Here is a 25759-nt window from a genome sequence, read left to right as displayed (position 1 = left end):
AGGCACCCTGAGCAGCATAGATGGGTTAAGCAAACAGGTCTAAGTTTGGGGTGGCTGCAAGGGGAACCGCGTGGGGTTTCAAGAGAAGGGAGCCTGCAGAACTGAAGCCTTCCTACTCCTGGAAAGCAGCAGCAGCAGAAGCAGCAATGCGTGATGAAAGCTTAAGGGAGGGTCTTTGTAAAGGTTTGAGCAAAGCCCAGAAAAGGAAATTCCAGCAAGCTAGGAAGGGCCGGGGCAAGCAGTCCATGACCACCACAGTGGGACCCGAATGCAGCTTACTGAACCCTGAGTCAACCGAGGACCCTGGGATCTATATGTGCAGGCATTTGGAGGGGTTCTGTGCAGTCTGGTGCTGGGTTGTGGACAGGACAGCATCAATAACTAGCTCAGGCATCCCAAATCTCCAGTGGGTATTCATTCTGTGCCTGTTCAGATTGGGTATTCCCTGAAGACCTGCTCTCCACAACTTCTGGATTCTTGGCCCTACCCTAAATTTGTGTTGTACCGCAGCTAGAGGCTGTACCTCAGAAGAGAGAAGCTACCACTTTGCAGAGCAGGAAAGGTTGGGACCAAGATCATGGTCAACAAAGAACCCCTCCCTCTCCCTGGGTGGGGTGAGGCTCGCACACACAACAGGGGGCTTGGTGAAGATAACTTAGGAACTCAGAGACAAGTTTTTATTTAAAATTTATTGTAATGGGGTCTGCGCAAAAGGAGGGAGGGGAGGGTGGGGAACATGCAAGGGACACAGGAACACGATGACATGGCCAGGGCCATAGCTTCTGTTGTGGGAAAGAGGAAGAAAAGACCAGGGCTGGAGCTGGGGTGGAAGAGGGAAGGGGGAGACACTGTGGCTGCATTCCCCCACCCCCAGGAAGCACCTCTTGTCCCTGGCTCCCCTCCTTTGCCCTGGCCCCCTAAGATTCCATCTCTCTTGTTCTGCCTCTGGCTCCAGTGGCTCCTTCTGATGCTCTCCTTGGCTTCTCCCTGGACAGACACTCCAGTAGGATGCTTGGGGTTTAACCACCCAACCTTACTCAAGTATCCCTCTGCCTTCCCTGCTTCTGCCCCTCCTCAATACCACCTTTTTTCTCCTCTGGGACAGAATCTTCTTTCCCCTCCTCTCTCCTCCCTACCCCTGGGAAAAAAAAAAACAACAACAAAAAAGAAAGCACCAACTCCCCAGGAAGGGGCAGCAGACAGTAGGGGAGGGGACAGAAGGAGGAGAGCACAGGACCTTCTAGGGAAAGGCTCACAAATCCCTGGGAGGAAAGGCAAGGGGTTAAAGGTGAGGGCAGTGGCTGCTGCTGTCCTCTGCCACCCCTGCTCATTGTCCAGGGGACTTCAACACAACTCAGGGGACAGGTGTTTGTAGGGTCAGCTCTGATAGGGAGGAGAAAGGAGCAGGAGAAACATTGTTAAAACCTAGTGAATTCCTTCTCCCTCCTGTCTGTCTGCAGGCTCCTCGGCTGATGCAGTCGTGAGGAGTTGCTGGGAAGAGGAGACTGTACCAAGAAGAGCTTTCCTCCACTCTCCCCTCTCCCCCATCAACTTGGAGCTCACCAAGGCTGGGAGGGAAGTGGCTGAGAGCTCACTGGTACCCCCTCTGCCCCAGAGAGGGAGCCCACAGCTGTGGGAGGGGCTGCCACCACTGCTGCTGCCGCCGCCGCCGCTGCTGCCGCCGCCGCTGCCATTGGACAAACCTCACCAGTACCTACAGCGAGAAACACCAAGGATCACAGCACAACCTAAATGGCAAGAAACACGTTCCATACCCCAGACTTTCAACTATTTCCCTATTTCCCCTGGGACACAGCCGTTACTTCCTATCTGGTCCCCAGAGGCTTCGGCCTGCCTGCTTCCAGACAGAGCATGTCCATACTGCCCTCTCTGGATCCCAAGGCTCCCTAATCTGAGTGACAGACTGGCATCCCTGGCCTTCCTGCAATCCCCTATTGGGCCCTTTGAGTTCCCTTGTCCCACACATCCCATGCTGCCCCCCCCAGCCATGTCCCACACCTTGCCTGGTGGGTGCAGGGGTCCCCCTCAGCAGGTAGGCTGTGGCTGGGGGGCATCTCCCGGGATAGGAGGGGCGGCCCCCCCCAGATGGGTCTGCATGTGGCCGGCCAGCTGGGCAGGGGTCTTGCAGTGCACGCTGCACAGCTTGCACAGGATGCGGTCAGCCCGCGGGGCCTGGAGCCCATGGTCCTTCACCGCGTGGATGCGCAGGTATGCTGCTGTGGTGAAGCCTATTGGGGGGGTTGGGATGGGGGTTGGGGTCAGCCTGGTGGAGACCCCAGAGACAGGGCTGTTCTCCTAGGCTGGGGACACCCTCCTCACATGGCACTGTCCTCCTCCCACATCCTTGGTAGGCTGGGGCCAACTACTCCAGAGAAACATAGGCTTTGCCTGCGCTTGCTCGGGGACTGGTTTGTGTGGTGCCTTACTTAATCCTTAATCTCTACAGAGACCTCCCGTCCCCACAGGACACGACACGGCTGCCTAGCTTTTTAAAGGCTTGACTCTCAGTGGAGACGGCTGTGTCCCCCCTCTCCAGTGCCCCCCTGTCTCAGCTCCTTTAGTCACCAACCAGTGAAACCAGCTTTCTGCTACTGGGTAGGGTGCGTGCTTATCACACCCCTGCTGATGTACTCCACCTGCCCCAGGAGCTGGAGACAAGAGCTTGTGGCTGCTAAGTTGAAACCCTTGGGACCGGCTTTTTGGCTATTCCTTTCTCAAAGTAACCACGTCCCACTTCATTCTCCCAAGCACACCCAAGAGGTTGAATTTCTGGTAGACGGTCTCCTGTGAACCATGGCACATAATTTAGTGGTGTTGTTTCCAATGCTGTTGTACTTGCCCCTTAAAGGGTTCTCTCTACTCGCCACAAGCTCTTAGCTGCAGCCCCCTTGACCCACATCGGTGAAAAAACCAACAGCTCTGTGCCCCCCTTTTTAATCCCTGCCCTCCTGGCACCCCTTAGCATGTACCTTTGTTGCAGAGCTCACAGACATGGTGAGGGCCCTGGCTGTGCACCTTCATGTGGTCGGAAATATAAGCCGAGCTCAGCATCTTGCCACAGACATGACATGGCACCTTCTCCTCGTGTCGGACTGTGTGCGCTCGGAGGCGATCCTTCGTAGCAAAAGCTGCCTCACATTTCTGGGGGGGAGGGTGTGGGGTCACAGGAGAGTTAAAGCTTCGGGGAGTAGAGAGAAGGGGGCAAGATAAGGGGATCAGAGTCTCGGGGGTCTTTGATCTGTAGGAAATGGGCGTGAGATGACCAGGCCTTGAAGGAGAAATGTGAAAATGGAGTGAAGAGGCAAAAAGAGAGAGAAAAAGGGGGTCTGAGAGGCTGAACCCACACAGCTACAATGAGGATCAAAATCATGAAAACCAGGACAGGAGGAAGCTGGCTTCCTACCTCACATTTGAAGGGTCGCTCTGTTGAGTGCACTTGTCTGACGTGACTGTTGAGGTGATCCGGCCTAGGGATATGTTGAGGTGGGAGGGGGTGTGTGTTAGGGCTTAGGCTCCAAGGTGAGGTGTGCCTCAAATCTACCTAGGTTCCTCCAAAATGCCTCTGCAGAGGTCCCAGCGTTTCCCCCTCAGCTCCTGTCCTCAGGCAGGAAAGCCCTCAAACCAAGATTCCTCTTCTGCCCAGAGGCTGCTTTCCTTCGGCCCAGAGACCCACCTCTTCTAAAGTACCACCCCCTGTTCCTAGCAACTTCCCTCCTCCCTGGGAGTGGTTCCTGTCCCCAGGAACGGGAGCCGCCTCCCCACCAGCCAAAGACAGGCCACCTTGTTGCCCTCCCCCCCACCGGCCTAGTGGGCAGCGAGGCCCCTGCACACCGGGAGAAGCTCTTGCCACAGTGGGAGCAGTTGTAGGGCTTGTGCACAGCGCCGTCATGTGAGCGCACGTGGTAACTCATGCGGTCCTTGCGCTTGAAGCGCTGCTGGCACACAGGGCACTGGTAGGGCTTCTCGTCCGAATGCGACAGCTTATGTCGGTTCAGGTGGTAGACGTCGCGGAAGGCCTTGCCGCACATCTCGCAGGCGTGATTCTTCCGGATGCGTTTCCCAGAGGCAGTCGTGGTCACAACGCCACCGGCCGCCACCGCTGCTGTGCCGCCGCCAGCCCCGGCTTCTCCCCCACCCCCGCTGGCTCCGCTCAGCTGGGGGACACTCAAGAGGCTCAGGGGCACCATGGTGGGCATCTTCATAGCACCCGAAGGGACCCGGCCAGCCTTGGCTCCCGTGTGGATGGCTTCGTGCCTTCGGAGGTTGTAGCCGTTCTTGAACTCCTTGGCGCACAGGGCGCAAATGTAGGGCCCCTTGCTCTTTGTCTTCTTTTCCAAGACTGATGCAACCGGGGCCACGGCGACCGTCGAGGTTGGGGCGACGACAGCGGTGGCAGCCGCTGCGGCGGCGATAGTGGCGGCCGCGGCGGGGGGCGCGGCCTCGGCGGCTGGTGCGGAGACGGCAGGGGGTGGCGGAGGAGGCGCCGGAGGCTGCTTCAGGGCCGCTGTGTCCACTGTGGAGGCGGCGGCAGGGGCCGGGGGTGCAGTAACCACTGCAGCGGCAGCCGCCGCAGCAGCCGCCGCCGCCGCGGCTGATTCTTGCGCGGCGGCGAGAACCGGGAGCAAGTCCACTTGGAGGGGCTCGGCCGCCGGGGCCTGGGGCGTGGGTGGGGGCGCCGGCGCGGCCTGCGGAGACAAGGCGCCGTGTGGGCCGCGGTCGATGGTCGGCGCTTGCCCGCCCGGCCCGGCCCCTACTCACCTGGAATGGACTCTGGGCGCAGCCCTGGGAGGCAAAGAAGCGGGACTGGAGCTCAGCCCCGACCTGCAGGGGGTTCTGGGCGTGACCCTGAGGTGGCGGGAAGGAGTTCATGAGGCCGCCCACCCCCCGGGAGTCCAGGCCCAGCACGGGGAAGGGGGGGGCCAGCAGCGTGCAAGGGAACACGGGGAACATGGCCTCGGCCACAGTGGGGGCCCCCGGAGCTCAGCGGGAGCCGGGGGCACGGGCCGCGCGGGGCCCGGGCTCGGGGCGCCGCCCCCGGCCGGCCGGGTTGGGCCGAGCCGAACGCATGGCCCGAGGGCCGCCCCGCCGCCCGCGCACCCCGGCCGGCGGGAGGGAGGGAAGGAGGGCGTCTTGTGGGGCGCGGAGCGCGGCGGCGGCGGCGACGCCCCCTGGGTGGGGGCGAGAGGCCCCGCGGGGCCGAGGGCCGGGGCCGGGGGCGGGGGGCCCGGGCGGCGGCGGCGGCGGTGGCGGCGGTTGGAGCCTGGCGGGGCGGGGTGGGGGGAGCGAGGGAGCAGCTTCGGCCCCCGCCGCGCGCGCGCGCCCAGCCGGCGCCTCGGGGAGGGCGGGGGAGGGCGCGAGGGAGGGAGGGGGACAGCTGCGCGCGCACCGGGCGCGCGGAGGGGGTGTGGGACAGGAGGGAGGGCGGGCAGGAGGGGGTGTGGGAGGGGGGGCAGGGGCGGGGGGGCGGGGGTTGTTACCTGGAAGATGAAGCTGCTCCAGTTGCTGGGATCCATGGCGGAGGGAGGAGGGAGGTGGCTCGCGCTCACCCTGGGGCGGGAGGAGGCAGCTGTGGGGGAGGGGGACCCAAGGAGGAGGCGCGCAAGGAGGGAGGGGGGAGGAGGGTGGGGGAGCGGCGCACACTGCGCGCCGGAGGGCGGGCGGGGGGCGCGAGGACACACAAGAGGCTGGAGCGGGCGCGAGCGCGAGCGCGCGCGGGGCCAGCGGGAGGGGGAGGGACAGGAGGGACTCTAGAGGGCGGAGGGACGGGGGAGCCACCCAGCAGCCCCGGTCGCCCCGAGCGCGAGACCCCCGAGACGGTTGCTGATTGGCTGGCGATGGTGCAGGTGGTGGGCGCGCGGGAGACTAGGCGGCTTCTCTTCCCCCACTTGAACGATTCCACCCCCCACTTCCCTCCGCCAGCGGCCGTTATTTCGCGCGCACGCGCACATAACAGGGCCGTCGCTGCTGAGCGGGAGAGAGGGGAGCGCGCCGAGGGAGTTACAGCGAGGCGGGGCTAACTTGGAGCGCGTGCCCGCTTAACGGTCGCTGTGCTTAAGCTTTCGCGTCAGCTTTTTGATTCTTCTAGGCCACCGTCCCCTCCCCATTCCAATGGTTTATTTACAATCTTGGCCTAGTTTGGGGGTTTCCCAAAGATGGCGCCTACATGGGTGTCCCGCAGAGCGTGATCCTGACCCCCAGGGTAGTTATGGACTCTGACCCCAGCCCTGTCAACCTCAAAAACCAGGCTCAAGCACGGAATAAAAACTGTATTTACACAACACGTCACTATACAAGGATTTTTAAAAGAAGGTAATGTCAAGAGCTGGTAGTCAAGAGGGACCGCTGTGCTGGCTGGCGGCCAAACTCAAGAGATTCGCCTGTAAAGAAGAGGAACGTGCGTTAGCATAGCAGCCGAAGGTGGGCTGCTGTGGGAGAACACCATGCAGAAAGGGCAAAGGTGGCCTTACCTTCAGGAAAGACTCCACCTGCTTCCCAGAGATGCCTTCCACCTGTTCCAAGTCCTCCACCTAGTGGGACAGCAACAATAGGAAGGGAGTGGACACAGCATGGGGACACCCACCCCACTGCACCTGTCCCCCCAGGTTGTTACCTCACTGAAGGGGCCGTGGAGCTCCCTCCAGCCCACGATGAGCTGGGCTTTCTTCTGGCCAATGCGCTGCAGGCTGCGCAGTTCTCGAGCTGAGCCTTCATTCAGCAGATCCAATAATTTTTTGCGCCCATGTGCCAGTAACTCTGGGCTAATTTGTACCTCCCAGTAGTCCTCATCCTTTTCCACAGCTTCTGACTCATGGGATGGCTCCAGCTATGAGGTAACAGAAATACCAATAAAGGCAGTGGGTGACTGCCATGATGAGGCAGTCCATCTCTCTGCGGCCTCTCCCCTCTGGTCACTAATTTTGTTGTGCTTATTTAATTGCTAGCTCCTTTCTCAGTTGCTGTGAGGAGTCGATGAGTGACTGAGTGCACACATCAATCCTGACTAGGAGGAAGTATAGAGCATGTGCCTTCCGTGCTTGAGGGCTGGGGTTCAATTTCCAGTACAGGGGGAAAAGGGAAACCAAACAAAAATCCCATGTGGGGGAAACTGCATCATGTCATTACAATGGGGACAGTTCTACTAATGTTTTGTGTGGAGAAAATTATATTTTTCATTATATGTGAGAGATTCTTAAATACTTGTCCATTTCCTAAATAGGCTCTACAGTTCTTAGAGGGCAGGGGGCCACATTAGATCCAGTCAGCAGCCAATCCAAATACAAGGGGCATCAAGAAGAAAAGAAACAGTGGTAGATATTTTCTATGAGACACATCCATACCTCACTCCCCCACCCCACCCCCTCAAAAAAGCTCTTTAAGGCATCATCTTTAAGGCATTATGCAAAAGGTTCCCAGCTGGAAAATGGGGTGGGACTCACCTTCCTTTTGGGGCCTTTCTTCAGGAGGTGGATTTTGTTTGAGGACTCTCTCTGCTTCTGAACTGAAAGGAATTTGGAACTGGTCAAGGGCACAGGCCACCTCCTTCCCTCCCTCCCCTCCTAGTAACCATTTGCGTCTCCCAATTCTGATTTCCCTAGCTCCTTCCTTTCAATATGACTTTTTTTCTTTTTGAGGCAGGGTCTCATTCTATAAGGCTAACCTAGAACTCATAGTAACCCTCCTGCCTCACCCTCCTGAGTGGCACCATAGCCAGTCAGTACCCCACTGTCTACAACACCCTAGGACAAGCATCCAGGGCATTTTCAGACCCAGTGGGAGGATGAGTGACATGATTACAGCATCTTTACGTCTCTTCCTTTCTGAGGTAGCTGCTACTTCCTGGAACCTGGAACTAAACTTACTCCGTTGCAGGGGCATCACTACAGCCTTTTTCAGGGGCTTTGCCACTGTGCCACTATAAGAGGCAGGGGGCTGGAGAATTGTGGGAGTGTTCTCTTTTTCCCCTGGATCCGGTGTCTCCTGGGCCAGCACCTTGGCTTCCAGTTCTTTTTGCTTCATCTTAAGCCTCTGTTGGAAAGAATCATGGGAGATGTGATTTAGATCCAGCCCCAAAGCAGTGGATTAGGAAGGTGAGCAGATAAGAGTTCTGAGATCCAAGAGGACAAGGTGGGGATGGCAGGAGACCCAATGAGACAGAATTCAAAATAACTAAGGGAGGTCTAGTGAGCAGAGGGCTACCTAGAGACAGAATGAGTCCTTTTAAGCAAGGTATTCAACTTGAGGAGGCTTTTTCTTTTGGTTTTTTTTTTTTTTTTTTTTTTTTTTGGCTTTTCAAGACAAGTTGTGAAACTCAAACTCACAGAGATCTATCTACCTGTCTGCCTTCAGAGTGCTGGAATTAAAGGTTTGCAATACCACCTCTCTCATGTTTTAAAGATTTTTTTTGATTATACAGTGTTATGCCTGCATAGGCAGCAGATCTCCCTGCAGACGGTTCTGAACCGCCATCATGCCGTTGCTGGGGCCTGTACTCAGGACCTCTGTAAGGAGAACCAGCATTCTTAACCTCTGAGCCATCTCTCCAGCCTTAGATTTTTTTTACTTTTTTATTTTTTTAAGATAAAGTCTCACTATGTAGCCACAGTTGGCCTAGAACTTACTATGCAGATTGGGCCAAACGAATTTTTACTTATATGTGTGGGTGTTTGGCCTGCATGGATGTCTGTGCACTATGTGCCTGGTGCCCTTGTAGGTCAGAAGACAGTGTTGGGTCCTCTGGAAATAGAATTATAGGCAGTCATGAACTGCTCTGTGGTTGCTAGAAATTGAGTCAGTGTTCTTAACTGCTGAATCATGTCTCTAGCCTCTGGTAATATATTTACTATCTTGTGTATGTGTGCAGTCTATGTATATACCCAAAGACCTCAGAGAGATGTTGGCTCCCTGAAGCTGGAAGTTGCCTCATATGGGTGCTGGCAATTGAATTAGGGTCCTCTGCCAGAACAGCATGGGCTCCTAACCACTGAGCCATTTCTCTAATTTGGATTTCTTCCCCCTGTTATCTGATCTCAGTTGTTTCTTAGGCTTCAGTCATGTTAAGTGTATTCAAGCAGGGGCTAGAGAGATGGCTCGGTAGCTAAGTATACTGTTCCAGAGAACCCAGGCTTGATTCCACCAATATGGCAGTTCATAACTATCTCTTAACTCTAGACCCGGAGTATCTGACAACTTCTTCTGACCTCGGCAGGCATCGCACACGTGTGATACACAGTCATAAAGGTCAGCATAAAACCAGTATACATAAAAATAAATCTTAAACACCAAACAAACATTATTCAAACAGAAGACAGAAAACGTCCAGAACTGGATGGAAACTGAATTCTAGATCAGCATCTAAGTACCCTTTCCTGTCTGAAGACACTAGGAATGCTTCTTAAAGCTGGTTGGAATATTCAGCCACCTTCCCCAACATTTACCTCAATCTCCAAGTTCTTTTCCTCCACTGTCTTAATGAGCACCATCCGTTCTCGCTTTGGGGTATTCAGTAGAGGGGTCCCTTGGCTCCCCTGGGAACCCAGCAAACGTTCCATACTCAGGAGGTTCTCTAACATGGCTGGATCCATATTGCTTAGCTTCTGTAAGAGGCTGAGTTGAAAAAAAGGTTACCTTCTCTCTCCTCACCGACAGCAGCAGGACAATCCTTGTCACACCTTAACTTGGTGTATGTGTTCCATGATCCTGATGGGAACTCTTTAAGCAGTTACCTAGTCTCTGATAACTGATATCTAGTCATCTTGTCTTTTTCAGGTGAAGTAAACTCTCAGGGATACTGGAATATCAGATAAGAAGCTAACATGCACTGGATGCCACACATTAGGGACCTCAATACTACCCTGTCCAGGAGGTGCTTGTGATCAGGGAGGAGGAGGAGGGGGCACTGGGAAGGTAACTCAGCAGTGAAAAGCACTTGCCTGTAAACAAGGGGCTTGGAAGTTGGATACTTAGAGCCCACAATAAATGCCAAGTGGGTGTGGCAGCCTGCCTATTATTCCAGCCTCAAAGGGAGACATAGGATGCCCCAAGCAAGCAAGCAAGCAAGCAGGCTAGAAATAGTAGCCACAGCAGGAAGCTCTGGGTTTTATTGAGACCTCACCTCAGTGTGTAAGGTACAGGAGTGACTGAGGCAGAGTCTCAGCCTCATCCTCAAGCATCCATATGCATCCATATGCACACATAACCATGCATACCACAAACACAAAGAAGAAAGGGATAAGGTGAGAGCTGAGGGCTTGGATATTGGAAAGCTAGCAGGGAAAGTTAACAAAAGAGGCCCTCATGAACAGGAAAGCTACTAAAGACCTAAAGTGAAAAGACGCCTTTATCCAGTGGGCTGTATACGGAAGAGTCTTGTTCCAGCGGAGTCCTGGCTATCTAAGCACAGTAAGTCCTATCAGTCATACATCAATCTGCCTTGAACCTTCACCCTCACCTCTGATGAAAATTGTTTTTTCAAAGTGAAAATGCCACTTTTCTAATAACATCCAGTGAGATTATCTGTGCTACACTGAACGAGCTCTTCAAAGCCACAGGCCACGACCTGTTCTCCATGCTCCAGCCTTTGGAGAACAGCATAAGAAAGTGTAGAGTGAACAGTAGGAATTACTTTTACTGGCTTCACAGAACAAGTCATTCTTTTTGGGGAGTGGGGTAGGGAACAGTTTAGAGACAGGGTTTCTCTGTGTAGCTCTAGCTGTTCTAGAACTTGCTTTGTAGATGAAGCTGGCCTCAAAGTTTTTTTTTTTTTTCCGAGACAGGGTTTCTCTCTTTAGCCCTGGCTGTCCTGGAATTCACTCTGTAGACCAGGCTGGCCTCAAACTCAAGAAATTCACCTGCCTCTGCCTCCCAAGTGCTGGGATTAAAGTCGTGCGCCACCACGCCCAGCCTGGCCTCAAAGTCAAGAGATCCACTTGCCTCTGCCTTTCAAGTGCTGGATTAAAGATATGCACCACCACTGCTGGGCACCTGGTTTTCTGTATTTAAATTTTCTGGCTTTAAAAACTCAGGATCTCCATCTCCTAAAACTGAATCCTCAAAGTGAGGGTCTAAGCTTGATGCACTCCATCTAAGCGTGCCTTTGTCCAGAGCGCCAATCTGGCTGGCCCTTTGGTGAGTTTAGGATGAATCCCTTTGCTCAAAGACTTGACAGGCTAACCCCACTGTTACCTCCAGCTATTTTATTCTGTAGGAAAGGCCTGACTCTCACCTTAGTTTCTGGGAGGCAGACGATGGAGCTGCTGTAGACTCAGGGCTCCCAGTTGATTCTTCTTGAGGGCCTTTGGCTTTCTTTGCCTCTGAGGGGCCGAGCAGTTCTTTCTGAGACAGCTTACCAGGTGCCAAGGCTAAGGAGATTAATGAGATATAAAGAATCAGAGTGGCCAGCTTCAGTATCAGTGCTTGGTGATTCTGGCAAACTCCCCAACTCTCCTGGCTATTCCACCCCTCTTCCCTGGTCCTCACCATGAGGCTGTAGACTCTCATTGGTGAAAGGGCGGTTAATCACCTCCTTGGACCTAGCAGTGAAGTTCAATGCTGAGATTGTATCCTGGTAAAAACGTCTTTCAGGAGCAATGTTGGCAATGAGGATGCTATGAGCTGAGCCTCCCAGAGAGTCCTGAGGAGTGAGAATTAGAGTATGGGTCAGACTCCTATTCCTTTACAACAATGCCTGCTTCCCTAACCAGCAGGCCTAAGTGCCACCTTCTCCTGTTCCTTTTGATTCAACATGGGTGGACATGACCTGCAACAGACGAGTGAGCTTGCTGTCCCGGTATGGTATACGAGGGAGGCCCTGGTTTAATGCATCCACCACTTTGCCCAGTACAAAGAGGGAGGTGTTAATGGCTCCGCTCTCTTTGAGCCGAATGCCCTGGTTGCCTGTGCGACGGTTGTCCTCTGAACCAGCCAAATCAATAAGGTAGAGTTTTCCTTCCCGCTGGCGAAATGGAGTCAAACGTTCACGCTGATCTACCTAGGGGAAGAGAGAGAGAGACCCAGACTCAGTCCACATTTCAGGGGCTTCCCAAGCCTTTCTGTCAGCGGGCCTTACCTTGACCAAGAGCACTGCGTGACTACGGGAAGAACGCTGGTTAAGCCGGGTGGCTCCTACAGCGCGATTTCTACTGGCTGGAAGGAAGTGTTGCTCGAAGTCAGAGAAGCTGGTGATGGGCTTCTGTGTGAGGCCTGGGATCAGGATGTTCCCTCGGCAGTCTTCTCGGATCACGAGGTCTCCTGATGCAGGATCCAAGAGGTCTAATACCTATTTGAGCAGTGACAGTGAGCCCATTTCTCCATGACCAGGGTGCCTGCTTCATGGGGATTAGGATCCTTTTCTCTACTGGACTGTTAGGGTTCTTCCACTTGCTACCCCAACCCCGCCTGTCTAGGCTTCGCTGCACCTCTTTACTAGCGGAGAGCTTCGTGTCCTCTCCAGACGGCTGTTACTTTGCCACCTTACCTTTTCCTGATAGATCTCTAAATAGGACATAGCAACAGAAACGTCCCATGGCCGTCCCTCAGCACTCTCTTCCCTTGCTAGTTGCAGGAGGTCCATGAGAGCCCGAGGAATCACTCCAGGCTGCTCTGGGCTGCCCAGCATTGTGTGTGTCTTCCCTGGGCAAAGAGCAGAGAAAGGTATGAAGTTCCCCTCAACGCTCCTAGTTCTTTTCCTCATGCATAGGTAGTTCTCGTCTGGCTCTCTCACCTGCCCCAGTAGGCCCATAGGCAAGTACACTGGCATTCTGCCCTTCCAGCAAGTGCCTTAGGATGGGCTGTACTGAACCCACATAGACTTCCTGCTGAGTGCTCTTCTCACCATAGAAGGCATCAAACCTGTAGGTGAAAAAAGGTATTAGTAGGCTGTTTTGTGATACCCTCACCTAGATGATGCTGGCTTTAAAGGCTCTATCCCTTTTTTTTTTTTTTTTTTTTTTTTTTTGACAAAGACCTTCAAAGTGTCTCTGAAAATTTTACCATATCCAGTCATTGTACTGATGTTAGGGAAACAAATTCATCTCACACTGCAATCTGGTTGGCCAGATACCCATACTCTACAATGATTCAGGAGACAAGCAAGACCATGGTAGAAGGAATAAATGATTTTGCCAGCAGAAGGAAGTGCTGCCAAGCAGGACACAGGGACAAGAGGCAGTGCTCTGTGGAGGGGAGCCTAAACTCAGGAAGTGTGTCCTGAGCCTGACGTGAACAACTGCCTCCCCAGACATATCAGACAGGGCTCCAAGAGCAGAGCAGTCTGGAGAAACAGGCCAGTTGAGCTGCTTGGAAGAGGCTCACTGCCTGCAGGCTGTGCCATGTGCTCCAGGAGTCCATCTTTGTGAGCTAGGGTGGGCTTGGGTGATGCAGCTGTCTTTGGGTCATTTACCTGCCTATAAACCCATATTCCTATAAATAACCCCAAATAAAACGTATTGGTTCTCCAAGTTGGATATTGGTGGTGTCCTTATTTAGGTTATTTAGGTAGTTAGTTCTCGCCTTGTGGTGAGCAGCCATTTGTTTATATCTTCCCAGTAATGCGTCACACAACATGGTGTGAAAGGGCTTTCCAATATTTTCCTTGAGGTAGCATTGGAACAGGGTAAATAAAAGGATGGTCTAGTGATTCAGTGCATGCTGACAAGAAAGCTGGAAAGGACCAGAAGCCTAATTACTAAGGGATTAGCACTGAAGTAAACTAACTTTCTATAAAGAAGCAAATAATAAATATTTTAGGTTTTGTGACTATGTGAACATGCCTTAATTCTAAGGCTAGTTAAGCAACTATTGTTATGTAAACAAATGATAAAACTTGATTTACAGAAAAGTCTACTGTGCTGGGCATGTCAGCACAGCACCTGGGCTCCCAGCACTGAGGAGGAAAGTCAAGAGGATCAGTAGTTCAAGGCCAGCCTGGACTTTATGAGACCTTGTTTCAAAAGAACAAAATCCAAAGAAACAAAAAAAATAAAACAACCAAATGGAAGACTTTGGTTGTATCTGACCTGAATGCAGTCTGTGGTTTATAGCCCTCTAGGCCAGACTAACAGGCCAAGTGTAAGTCTTTTGTGTAGTTCCCATCTGGTTTGCCATTCCAGAATCTGCACGGTCTTCTCTGATTGGCTGCCAGGTCTGCTTTCCTGCCCTTCCCCTGTATTTTCTAGATCCTATTTGAAGCCACATAGGTTGCTCCTTCCTTCCTTTGTTCAACTTCTAGTCTTTCTCCACAGCACTCACCTCACACCATTAACAGCTAAATAACCAGAGGAAGGATTGAGTGACAGCAAGGAACAAGATCCTGAGAGAGAGATCTCAGAAACCCTGTGAAAGTAACAAGCGCGCAGGCCTACGTGGAGGATCAGCCTGAACCTTACTGATATTTGAGCGTCTCCTGGTATTTCTTCCAGTTAGCCACTTCAAGAGAGCAGCTGTCTATGGCTCGGACACAGGGGAGCTCCTTCGCTTCTGTCTCTCCATCCATAAACGGGCGCAGCCGCACAGCCACCCTTACTCGAGCTAGAGGCGGCCGACGGCCAAGCCCTCCTTTGCTTACACAGCGGCCAGGTCCTGGAAGAGACCAGTTTTAGGTGTTAAAATTTGGAGAAGCACAGAGAAATGGGAATCAACTTTGCTAGAAGGTCCAGGGGTGCCTCTTACTTAGGGGGAAGCTCTTTTCATCATGGTTGTTGTGATGGCTTGAATATAGTTGACCCAGGGAGTGGCATTATTAGGAAGTGTGACCTATTGGAGGAAGTGTGTCATTGTGGATGTGGGCTTTAAGACCCTCATCCTAGCTGCCTGGAAGTCAGTATTCTGCTTGCTGCCTTCAGATGAAGATGGAGAACTCTAAGCTCCTCCTGCACCATGTCTGCCTGGATGCTGCCATGTTCCCATCTTGATGATAATGGACTGAATCTCTGAGCCTGTAAGCCAGCCCCAGTTAAATGTGGTCCTTATAGGAGTTGCCTTGGTCGTGGTGTCTGTTGTTATATATAAGGCAAGTCTTTTTTTTTTTTTTTCCTTTTTAAAGATTTATTTTTTGTTTTTGTTTTTGTTTTTTGTTTTTTGTTTTTTTTTGAGACAGGATTTCTCTGTGTAGCCCTGGTTGTCCTGGAACTCACTTTGTAGACCAGGCTGGCCTTAAACTCAGAAATCCGCCTGCCTCTGCCTCCCAAGTGCTGGGATTAGAGGCGTGCGCCACCACCCACTGGCAGATTTATTTTATGTTTGTGAGTACACTGCTTCAGACACACCAGAAGAGGGCATCAGATCCCATTACAGATGGTTGTGAGCCACCATGTGGTTGTTGGGAATTGAACCCAGGACCTCTGGAAGAGCAGACTGTGTTCTTAACCACTGAGCCATCTCTCTAGCCCCATAAGGCAAGTCTTTTTTTTTTTTTTTTTTTTTTTTTTTGGTTTTTTGAGACAGGGTTTCTCTGTATAGCCCTGGCTGTCCTGGAACTCACTTTGTAGACCAGGCTGGCCTCAAACTCAGAAATCCACCTGCCTCTGCCTCCCGAGTGCTGGGATTAAAGGTGTGCGCCACCACGCCCGGCAGGCAAGTCTTATAAGGACCACATTTAACTGGGGCTGGCTTACAGGTTTGGAGGTTCAGTCCATTATCATCAAGGCGGGAACATGGCAGCATCCAGGCGGATGTGGGGCTGGAGGAGCTGAGAGTTGCGCCTCTTATTCTGAAGGCAGCAAACAGAAGACTGGCTTCCAGGCAGCTAAGATAAGGATCTCAAAGCCCACGTCCACAGTGACACACCCACTCCAACAAGGTCACGCCTCCAAATAGTGCCACTCCCTGGGCCAACCATATACAAAGCATCACAGTTGTGCTGTGGGCATCCCTCAAGGTAAGCCAGTTCCTTCTCTGCTCTATAAGTAGGGTAGGTGGACACAAGACACAAAGCAGAATTCTCCAACTGTGATATATACAGAAGTAACATGGAAGATTTTGTTTAAATCTATAAACAGCATAAGTCTCTGAATTAATCTGAGATTGTCTTTCTAACAAGGTTTCAGACAGTGCTGGGCCCCACTGTGAACTGCCAATCACAGGAATGCCCTAAAGGACTAAGACTTCCTCTCTTTTCTCTTCTTGTCTCATCTCTTCCCCCTCCTTCTCTCCTCCTCCTAAGATTTTACATCTGACATTGACAAAACCAAGCGAGGGCTGGAGAGATGGCTCAGTGATTAAAAGTACTTGTTGCAACCAGGTGTGGTGGCGCACGCCTTTAGTCCCAGCACTCGGGAGGCAGAGGCAGGCGGATTTCTGAGTTCGAGGCCAGCCTGGTTTACAGAGTGAGTTCCAGGACAGTCAGGGCTACACAGAGAAACCCTGTCTTGAAAAACCAAAAAAAAAAAAAAAAAAAAAAACAAAAGAGTGCTTGTTATTTACACAGAGGAGGACCCAGGTTAGGTCCATGGTAAACACCTGGAGGCCAGGCCAGGAGAATTGTCTTGAGTTTGAGGCCAATATCCTTTTCTGGTCACTATGGGCAACCCCCGCCCACACACACACATGTACACACATACACAGACATCAATAAAGAAGGGAAAAGTCCTGGGTTTTACTGAAATGACTTGTTGATCATTTAGTTAAATACTAAAGACAAACAAGGCAAAGATACAGACTTGTAACTCTTATCTGACACACTCTTCATTTCTTTCCAGTGATTTTGTCATTGGAAAAAAATCCTAAATTATTTTTTATTGTCAAAAAACACAAAAGATTTTTTAATCCTTATTTTTTATTTATGATATATGTATGTTTGAATGAATGCATGCCCCTCCTAGAGAGGTGCCCTCCAAGGCCAGAATCGAGAGTCAGGTCCTCTGGAGCTAGAGGTATAGAAGATTGGGACAGCCCAATGCAGGTGCTCAGAACCAACTCAGGTCCTTTGGAAAGCAGCATGAGATCTTATAGATGAGCCTTCCCTCCATCCCCAAGCCTCTATTTACAAAAGGTTAAAAAAAAAGAATCTCTGGGGCTGGAGAGATGCTCAGTAGTTAAGAGCATTGACTGCTCTGCTCTTCCAGAGGTCCTGAGTTCAATTCCCAGAACCCACATGCTGGCTCACAACCATCTGTAATGGGATCTGATGTGTCTGAAGACAGCTATAGTGTACTCACATATATAAAATAAATAAGTCTTTTTTGTTTGTTTGTTTTTCGAGACAGGGTTTCTCGAACAAAAGATAATTGGTGCCAAGAGAGCAGGTGACTGTGCCTGTGAAGTGAATCTGAGCTATCTCACCTAGGGACATTTGTACCCCAGTGAACACGTGGAAGCGTCTGGAGAAGTTTTGCTCATTACAACTTGGAGGTGAATAAGGAGAGTGCTATGCTACCGGGGTTGAACAGTTTGCAGTGTGACAGCCTCGAAACAAAGAACTATACAACTCAGAACGCTAGTAATACAAAAGTTGACAGAGGGTGGGACACAGGGAAAACATTTAATTAAGACTGTTAAACTGAGGAATAGTCAGGAAAACTAATAAGATAAGCAGGGAAATGGATGGCTGAGAAACAGTGTCTCAAAGGGTGCTGAGTTTTGAATTCCTTCACGAAGTCAGGATTCAGACTGAGGCACTGAGTGTCTAGCACTATACAGGCCCCTTATGATCTCAATACAAACAAACCAAACTGAGACATAATTTTAGAATAAATAGATCCAGGCTTGAACCTCTCTGAACTTTGTTATGATACTTTCCAAGATAAGATAATTATGAGCCTGGCGTGGTGGCGCACACCTTTAGTCCCAGCACTTTGGAAGCAGAAGCAGGCGGATTTCTGAGTTCGAGGCCAGTCTGGTCTACACAGTGAGTTCCAGGACAGCCAGGGCGACACAGAGAAACCCAGTCTCAAAAAACCAAAACCAAAAAACAAACAAACAAAAACCCATCTTCAAGTTGATGATTCCTCCTTAGCACTTCCTATTAAAGAGCTGTCTCTGGCTGGCAGAGCTCCTGTCCAAGCTACCATCTAGCTTCCCTTGGATGTTCTTAGGTACCTCAGATTCCACCTGTACTAAACTCTTCCCTTGCCCATCTCTGCAACAGTTTCCTCATTTTGCTAACACCCACAAATAGCTCAGACCCTCCCCCCAAATAAGAATTTTTAACTGTTTTCTTTCTTCCCACAGTTATCAATACCTGTTAACTCTTTTTAATTTAAAATTTCTCTGATGTTATGTATGTCTGTGTGCTACTATGCTGGCTAGTTTTTTTTATATCAATTTGATACAAGCTGGAGTCACCTGAAAGGTAGCAATCTCAGCTGAGCAAAAGCTTCCATAAGAAAAAGCTGTACAACATTTTCTTAACTAGTGACTGATGTGGGTGGTGCCAGTATCCTTGGGTTGGTAGTCCTGGGTCTTGTAGGAAAGCAGGCCATGGTGAACGGAGAGTGAGCAGATGAAGTAAACAGCATCCCTCCATGGCCCTGCATCAGCTCCTGAGTATCAGCTGCAACCCTGCTTGCATTCCTGTCCTGACTTCCTTCAGTGATGGATTAAAATGTGGGAGTGTAAGCCACATAAACTTGCTTTTGGTCACTGTGTTTCATCACAGCAATGATAACCCTAAGAGAACCTCATACATTCCCGATGCCCGTGGAAGCCAGAAGAGGGTATCAGATCTTCCCAAACTGGAGTTATAGATGGTTGTGAGCCACCGTGTGGGTGCTGGGAACCCAACCAGGATTCTCTGGAAGAACATCCAATTTTCTTAGCAGCTGAGCCATCTTGCTAGCCTTGGCTCTATCTCTTTAAATATGTTTTTGGGGCTGGTGAGATGGCTCAGTGGGTAAGAGCACCCGACTGCTCTTCCGAAGGTCCGAAGTTCAAATCCCAGCAACCACATGGTGGCTCACAACCATCCGTAACAAGATCTGGCGCCCTCTTCTGGAGTGTCTGAAGACAGCTACAGTGTACTTACATATAATAAAAAAAAAATATGTTTTTGTTTTTTGAGAAAGGCTGGCCCTGAGCTTCCAATCCTCCTACCTTGGCCTTTTGCGTGTGAGGATCACACCAGTGGTAGGTTTTAATTCTTCTGTTTGTGCACACCCACACCTATGTGCGAATGCACATGGGCATGGAGGCCAAAGATCAAACCCTAGTGTTCCTCAATATGGGATGAAACTCAGTCCTCAGGCTTCCAGGACAAGGACTTTACCAGCTGAGCTGTGCTCCCAGCCCACTCCTCTCCACTATGAAGAGAAAAACCACACCACAACATCCCTGGACTCTTTTATTGCTAAATAACGCTTGTTCTTTTTGATATTTTCAAGACTGAGTCAAAGTCCACCCAACCTCTGAACCCACTTTAACTACCATTTTCACTATCTTTTTATGTACGTGTTTTGCCTGCCTGCATGGAGATCCAGTAGGCAATCAGTCCCTCAGTCTGAATCCTATCTGACTGCCTAATGGAATTCAAAACTCGGCACGATGTATGTGCACCATGTCCAAACTTGGTGAACGTGACCCTGTTACTGAAATTACAGAGCACTAGACCCAGCTCCTCTCTCAGTCCTAACTATCATTTCTCTCTCTTCCCTTCTCTTATTTTGTTTTTTCCAGACAGGGTTTCTCTGTGTAGCCCTGGCTGTCCTGGAACTCACTCTGTAGACCAGGCTGGCCTTGAACTGAGATCCACCTGCCTCTGCCTCTTGAGTTCTGGGATTAAAGGTGTACACCACCACTCAGCTCCCAACTACCATTTCTTAATAAAGATTTCTCAAAATACCCAAAGGTTTGTTTCAGATTCTACACTACAAGTTTATGCTTTTCTATCAATGTATTTCCTCATATTACATTTGTTTATGGGACTATTTGTGCTATCTTGAAGAAGCTATTTACCCCATTTATGCCTGCTTCCTCTTGTCAAAACACAAGTACAGGGGGCTGGTGAGCCTTAGAAATTGAGTGCCTATTAGTTTTCTAGAGGTTCTGAGTTTGGTTCCCAGGGTCCACATCTGGTGGCTCACAGCTGCCAGTAACTCCAGCTTTAAAGGACCCAACACTCTCTTCTGGCTTCTGCGGAGATCCACACATAGGTGGCACACATTGATAAAAGTAAAGCTTTTTCTTAAAGACAGGGCATTAACAGTCATGACCTCAGAGCTCTGTACAAACATTAAACGGTTCATCACAAAATGCTTGCAGCACTGCCTGGGCGAGGCGTTCTCCTAAAGGTCCCCCAAAGCCAGGCCAGATTTCGGCCTATAGAAAGAGGAAAGACACGCATACGCAAATCGTCTTAGGAAAGGTTTGCAATCTCCTGGCAGCCAGCCTTTTCACCAGGAAAACAGCATCCGGTTCCAAGGCTGGAGGGAAAGGATTTTCCTTTGCCGTGTGATCTCACACAAGCCTTCAGTCGGAGTGGGATCTCTGAACAGACAGACAGACAGACAGACAGACAGACATCGCTGCTCAGTCTTTACAGATGGGTGGCTGCCCGGCTTTACAGATCACACAAATTGAAGCGCACAACATTAGTGCTCAGGCTCTAGACAAGAGCTGGAGCCCAGGCAGGGTCTCAACTCCGTCTACACCGCCGAAGGCAGCGAATAGAGGACAGGGTGGTGCGGTGGCGCCCACCCCCACGCCCGCCAGCCAGCGTCCCCTCGCCCTTCCGCCCCGCGCCGCCTGGAATTTTCGGGACCACTGCTACTCCGTAAGTCTCACGCAGTGGTGCTCCCTCCTCCCGGCCCGCGTACCTGAGGTGGCCGACGCCATCTCCCGTCGCTGCGGCCCCGTCTTAGCCCTTAAGCTCATAGCCCTCCCTACTCCGCCCCGCTTCTCTCTTTTGAATTACCGGGGCTCCGCCTCCCTCTCAGATTCGACCAATCACAGCTACGTGCCGCCGGAAGTTTCGGTTCTAACTCACCGTAATTCCGCCGTCTCGGGCTCACTTCCGGTCTCGAAAGCAAAATATTCCCAGGGATAGGGACCTGGAGTCTGTCACTAAATGGTCAGTAACTGAGGTCCCTGCACTTTCAGGCTTTTGAATTGCCAGGTTGGAATTGGCCGAGTGCAGACTTTCGCCCGACTTTTCCTTCTCAGCTTTTCTTCTGAAAGCACTTGATTGATTCTATATTCAAAGTACCCAGCTCTGAATACAATTTTTGCCTTTTGGAGCGGACAGAATCTCTTTGTAGCCCTGGCTGTCCTGGTGTGAGAAGGCAAAAAGTTCCTCTTTGAACTTTACTCTCCCCACCCCCACCCCTTTTTTTTCTTACTGTGGGAAAGTTCCTAGCCCTGTTCTAGAATCTTGGGACGAAATGCCCCCAGCTAATTGCATGCGTTTGGCTTCTGTTAAACTACTTGCTTTCCTTTGCCCCGCATCTGCCAAACAGGATGTAGTTTTTGTGTGCTCTTTGCCTTTAAAAGCTTCTGTAAAATGCAGTTGAGACTGCTTTGTGAGGAGTTTCTTTCCAGGAATTTTCTAGTGACTTAATACAGATTGTTAAATCAGACTTTGGTGGTCTTTGGTTCTCTAACTAGCAACATTGTAACTCACTATGTAGACCAGGCTGAGCTTAAACTAACAAAGACCCGCGCTCTTCTGCCCTGGGAGCTTCAACACCTTGCCATCTAACCATGAAGGACCACAGTGAGACAGATTATCTTTAGGTAGCCCTGGCTGGCCCAGAACTGTGTAGACTAAACTGGACTCAAACTCACAGAGACCTGTCTTGTCTTTGCCTTCCTGGTGCTGGGACTAAAGACAGGAATCAAAGTTGTGTGTCACTACACCCAGCTAAATTCAAAGATATTGACTAGCACAATTTACAGTTCTAGAATGAGACCGCATTTCACACAATCAAGAACTGATTGGTCGCAGTCTAGTGACTTAAGGTTAACTTCATTACCATGGAAATTGAAACTGGACTGTTTGACATTTTGGTTATTACTTCTGAATTCTTTTTTTTTTTTTTTTTTTTTTTTTTCTTTTTCTTCTTCAAGACAGGGATTCCTCTGTGTAGCCCTGGCTGTCCTGGGACTCACTCTGTAGACCAGGCTGACCTTGAACTCAGAAATCTGCCTGCTTCTCCTTCCAAAGTGCTGGGATTAAAGGCGTGCACCACCACTGCCCGTCTTACTTCTGAATTCTTAAAAGCAAACTTTTGGTTTGATATGTAAAAACTTTGCACCACTCTGAATGTTTTGTTGTTGCTGTTATTTATTTATTTAGAGATGGGGGTCTCTCTAAGTGGCCCTGGTTGTCCTCGAACTTACTATGTAGACTAGGCTAGCCTTGAAATTTATTGAAGGCAAAGCACACAAAGATGTGTGTAGACTCATCAGATGGGGAGGGGGCCCAGAGTCGGTGTCCTCAAGAACTGACTTTTGTCTGGTATTCTAGAATCAAACATACACTCCAAATATTTTCTCATTTCCCTGTCAATCTGTATCAACTACAGCTTAGCTTCAGCTTTCTGAAATTCCCAGGCACTCTGTCTCAATGAATGATGTCCTGGTAGCTAAGCATTAAGCATTGGCAGTAAGCGCTCCATTCAATGTCTTCACCTGTTCTGTGCATCACTCCTCATTTCCATTGCTTCCTAAAGCTTCCTCTCCCCTCTGACTGCCGCCAGACAGCAAGTGCTGGCATCCCAAGCCCCACTCAGCCTTCTTTTTACTTTACATATACATAGTTCCCCATCACTGGAACGCCATTATTTAGACACTAATAATTTGTTATCTATCCTAGCTTTAGTCCTAAATCCAGCCGTTTGTAACGACGCGCATGAACTCGGAGGTTATGCTCAATGAAGAAAGCCAGGCTAAGGAAGGACAAAAATCGTGTCACTTCATTTACATATGGAACAAGAATGTGGGGCTCCTGGGAGTGGAGAGCAGAAGGAAGGTTCTCTGAGGCTAACGAGGGGGGTGGCTGAGAAAGGAACAGACTGACAGGAGGGAAACGAGAGCCGTGGGACATGGAACAGTTTGGGTAATTATAGTAACCCCGCCCCCTCCAACTGCTAAAGGAGTAGTTGTGTGTGTGTTTGAGATACATCTTGCTGTGTGTTGATGGATGGGATGGCACCAACATCAAAATTGAGGTGACCCACCACTCCATGCCCATGTGCTTGGGCTATAGTTATGGACCACCAGGCTCACCCTTTTGTTGCTGTTTTTTTTTTTTTCTTTCAAGACAGAGTTTCTCTGGGCTGGAGAAATGGTTCCGTGGTTAAGAGCAATGGACTGCTCTTCCAGAGGTCCTGAGTTCAAGTCCCAGCAACCACATGATGGCTCACAACCATCTGTAATGGGATGCAGTGCCCTCTTCTGGTGAGTCTGAAGACAGCGACAGTGTACTCATATACATAAAATAAATAAGTAAATCTTTAAAAAAAGGACAGAGCAAATTGTATCTTATATCTTGGGTATCCTAAGTTTTGGGCTAATATCCACTTATCAATGAATATATATTGTGTGAGTTCTTTTGTGATTGTGTTACTTCACTCAAGATGATGCCCTCCAGGTCCATCCATTTGGCTAGGAATTTCATAAATTCATTCTTTTTAATAGCTGAGTAGTACTCCATTGTGTAAATGTACCATAATTTCTGTATCCATTCCTCTGTTGAGGGACATCTGGGTTCTTTCCAGCTTCTGGCTATTATAAATAGGGCTGCTATGAACATAGTGGAGCATGTGTCCTTTTTACCGGTTGGGACATCTTCTGGATATATGCCCAGGAGAGGTATTGCTGGATCCTCCGGTAGTACTATGTCCAATTTTCTGAGGAACCGCCAGACTGATTTCCAGAGTGGTTGTACAAGCTTGCAATCCCACCAACAATGGAGGAGTGTTCCTCTTTCTCCACATCCTCGCCAGCATCTGCTGTCACCTGAATTTTTGATCTTAGCCATTCTGACTGGTGTGAGGTGGAATCTCAGGGTTGTTTTGATTTGCATTTCCCTGATGATTAAGGATGTTGAACATTTTTTCAGGTGCTTCTCTGCCATTCGGTATTCCTCAGGTGAGAATTCTTTGTTCAGATCTGAGCCCCATTTTTTAATGGGGTTATTTGACTTTCTGGAGTCCACCTTCTTGAGTTCTTTATATATATTGGATATTAGTCCCTTATCTGATTTAGGATAGGTGAAGATCCAATTTGCTAAACGCATGAAACTCAAGAAGAATGAAGACCAAAGTGTGGACACTGTGCACCTTCTTAGAATTGGGAACAAAACACCCAGGGAAGGAGTTACGGAGACAAAGTTCGTAGCTGTGATGAAAGGATGGACCATTTAGAGACTGCTGTATCCAGGGATCCGTCCCATAATCAGCTTCTAAACGCTGACACCATTGCATACACTAGCAAGATTTTGCTGAAAGGACCCAAATATAGCTGTCTCTTGTGAGACGATGCCGGGGCCTAGCAAACACAGGAGTGGATGTTCACAGTCAGCTATTGGATGTATCACAGGGCTCCCAATGGAGAAGCTAGAGAAAGTACCCAAGGAGCTAAAGGGATCTGCAACCCTATTGTTGGAACAACATGATGTACTAACCAGAACCCTGGAGCTCTTGTCTCTAGCTGCATATGTATCGAAAGATGGCCTAGTCGGCCATCAATGGAAAGAGAGGCCCATTGGACTTGCAAACTTTATATGCCCCAATATAGGGGAATGCCAGGGCCAAAAGAATGGGAATGGGTGGGTAGGGAAGTGGGGGGCGCTATGGGGGACTTTTGGGATAGTATTGGAAATGTAATTGAGGAAAATATGTAATAAAAATAAAAAAAAAAAAAAAAAAAAGGACAGAGTTTCTCTGTGTAAACTTGACTGTCCTGGAACTCTATAGGCCAGGCTGGCCTCGAAGAGATCTTCCTGCTCTGCTGGGATTTAAGACAAGCGCCATCACCCAGCATTTTTTTTTTTTCAGGAGGGAGAGGTGGGTTTGTGTAATGAGAATTCTGGAATTTTGGTTCCTTACAAAACACAAAAATATTATAAGAATGTGTTTTCATTTTAATCCCAGGTGTAGGATATGGGCTTCCTCTTTCCCCTCTATCCTTGTTTCTCTCCTATCTAGTGTTAGGAAACGGTGTGTGTGTGTGTGTGTGTGTGTGTAAAGAAGAACCCACAAAATAGCAAATTCCAGCCACATGCTTTCACTCTAGGCTAGATTGGATCTTACTGTGGGTCAGCCTGGCCTCACATTGTAAGCAACTCTCCGGCCTTAGCCTCCTAATGCTATTATCAAAGGTATGAGCCATGTCCATCGCGAAAGCATAGATTTTTAATTGTTTTCACTGCATAAAACAGTACATAAGCATAGATCTGCTATTTAATCATTCCACACTGAAGCATATATCAAAGCACTGTGGAGGATGCTACTGGCTAGGTGGCTCACTCAGGCTCAAGTTTAGCCAGTGTTCTGATTCAGCATGGGAACACTTGCTAAGGGATGGTGCTGCTCACAGTGGGCCAGGAACTTCCTTCACCAATTAACAATCCAGGGACTTCCCTATCTGCAGACATACAATGGGCTTATTTAATGTAGGTATTTTCTCAATGGAGGTTTTCCTATCAGATGACTGTAGGCTATGTCAAATTGGCAAAGCTAAACAGGACACCTATATTTCCCTTACTTTTAGTATTTAAATCCTTGACAAGAGATTTGGTTTTATTTCAGAATTAGCACTTTAAGAAGTATTGACAAGGGGCTGGAGAGATGGCTCAGTGGTTAGGAGCACT

The 25759-nt window shown here is 49.8% G+C and overlaps 2 protein-coding genes and 1 long non-coding RNA gene across 9 annotated transcripts; 1 reads left to right on the top strand and 2 right to left on the bottom strand.

The window, feature by feature from the left end:
- Positions 1-670: 670 nt before the first annotated feature.
- On the bottom strand, positions 671-5620 carry Maz (MYC associated zinc finger protein). Of its 6 annotated transcripts, XM_029479991.2 has the most exons (7): positions 5499-5620; positions 4780-4866; positions 3853-4706; positions 3425-3488; positions 2991-3162; positions 2020-2249; positions 671-1714 (listed from the first exon to the last, which is right to left on the bottom strand). In XM_029479991.2, the coding sequence occupies exons 1-6, from the start codon at positions 5532-5534 to the stop codon at positions 2047-2049; spliced, it is 1416 nt and encodes a 471-aa protein (XP_029335851.1). In that variant the 5' UTR covers positions 5535-5620; the 3' UTR covers positions 671-1714; positions 2020-2046. The 6 variants fall into 6 exon arrangements, with proteins under 6 accessions (XP_029335851.1, XP_021023192.1, XP_021023190.1 ...); XM_021167533.3 differs by lacking the exon at positions 2020-2249 and having other exon boundaries at positions 5499-5619; XM_021167531.3 differs by lacking the exon at positions 5499-5620 and having other exon boundaries at positions 4780-5239.
- A 652-nt stretch (positions 5621-6272) lies between these two features.
- On the bottom strand, positions 6273-20837 carry Kif22 (kinesin family member 22). 2 transcript variants are annotated; one of them, XM_021167030.2, is made up of 14 exons: positions 20763-20837; positions 14403-14595; positions 12740-12867; positions 12494-12648; positions 12086-12295; positions 11777-12007; positions 11497-11650; positions 11243-11378; positions 9456-9624; positions 7881-8046; positions 7458-7519; positions 6632-6844; positions 6489-6548; positions 6273-6398 (listed from the first exon to the last, which is right to left on the bottom strand). In XM_021167030.2, exons 1-14 carry the CDS (start codon positions 20818-20820, stop codon positions 6351-6353), a joined length of 1983 nt encoding a protein of 660 aa, XP_021022689.1. In that variant the 5' UTR covers positions 20821-20837; the 3' UTR covers positions 6273-6350. The 2 variants fall into 2 exon arrangements, with proteins under 2 accessions (XP_021022689.1, XP_021022688.1); XM_021167029.1 differs by having other exon boundaries at positions 6489-6844.
- On the top strand, positions 8042-11940 carry LOC147002852 (uncharacterized). Its single transcript, XR_015047811.1, has 3 exons — positions 8042-9258; positions 9787-10419; positions 11721-11940. It is a non-coding gene; the product is annotated as an uncharacterized LOC147002852 (long non-coding RNA).
- Positions 20838-25759: the final 4922 nt, after the last annotated feature.

This window comes from Mus caroli, unplaced genomic scaffold (assembly GCF_978045245.1).
Source record: "Mus caroli unplaced genomic scaffold, Mus_caroli_1 scaffold_8, whole genome shotgun sequence".
NCBI classification, from domain to species: domain Eukaryota; kingdom Metazoa; phylum Chordata; class Mammalia; order Rodentia; family Muridae; genus Mus; species Mus caroli.
The sequence above is the reverse complement of the archived record's forward strand: the minus strand, read 5'-3'. Positions and strand labels throughout refer to the sequence as shown.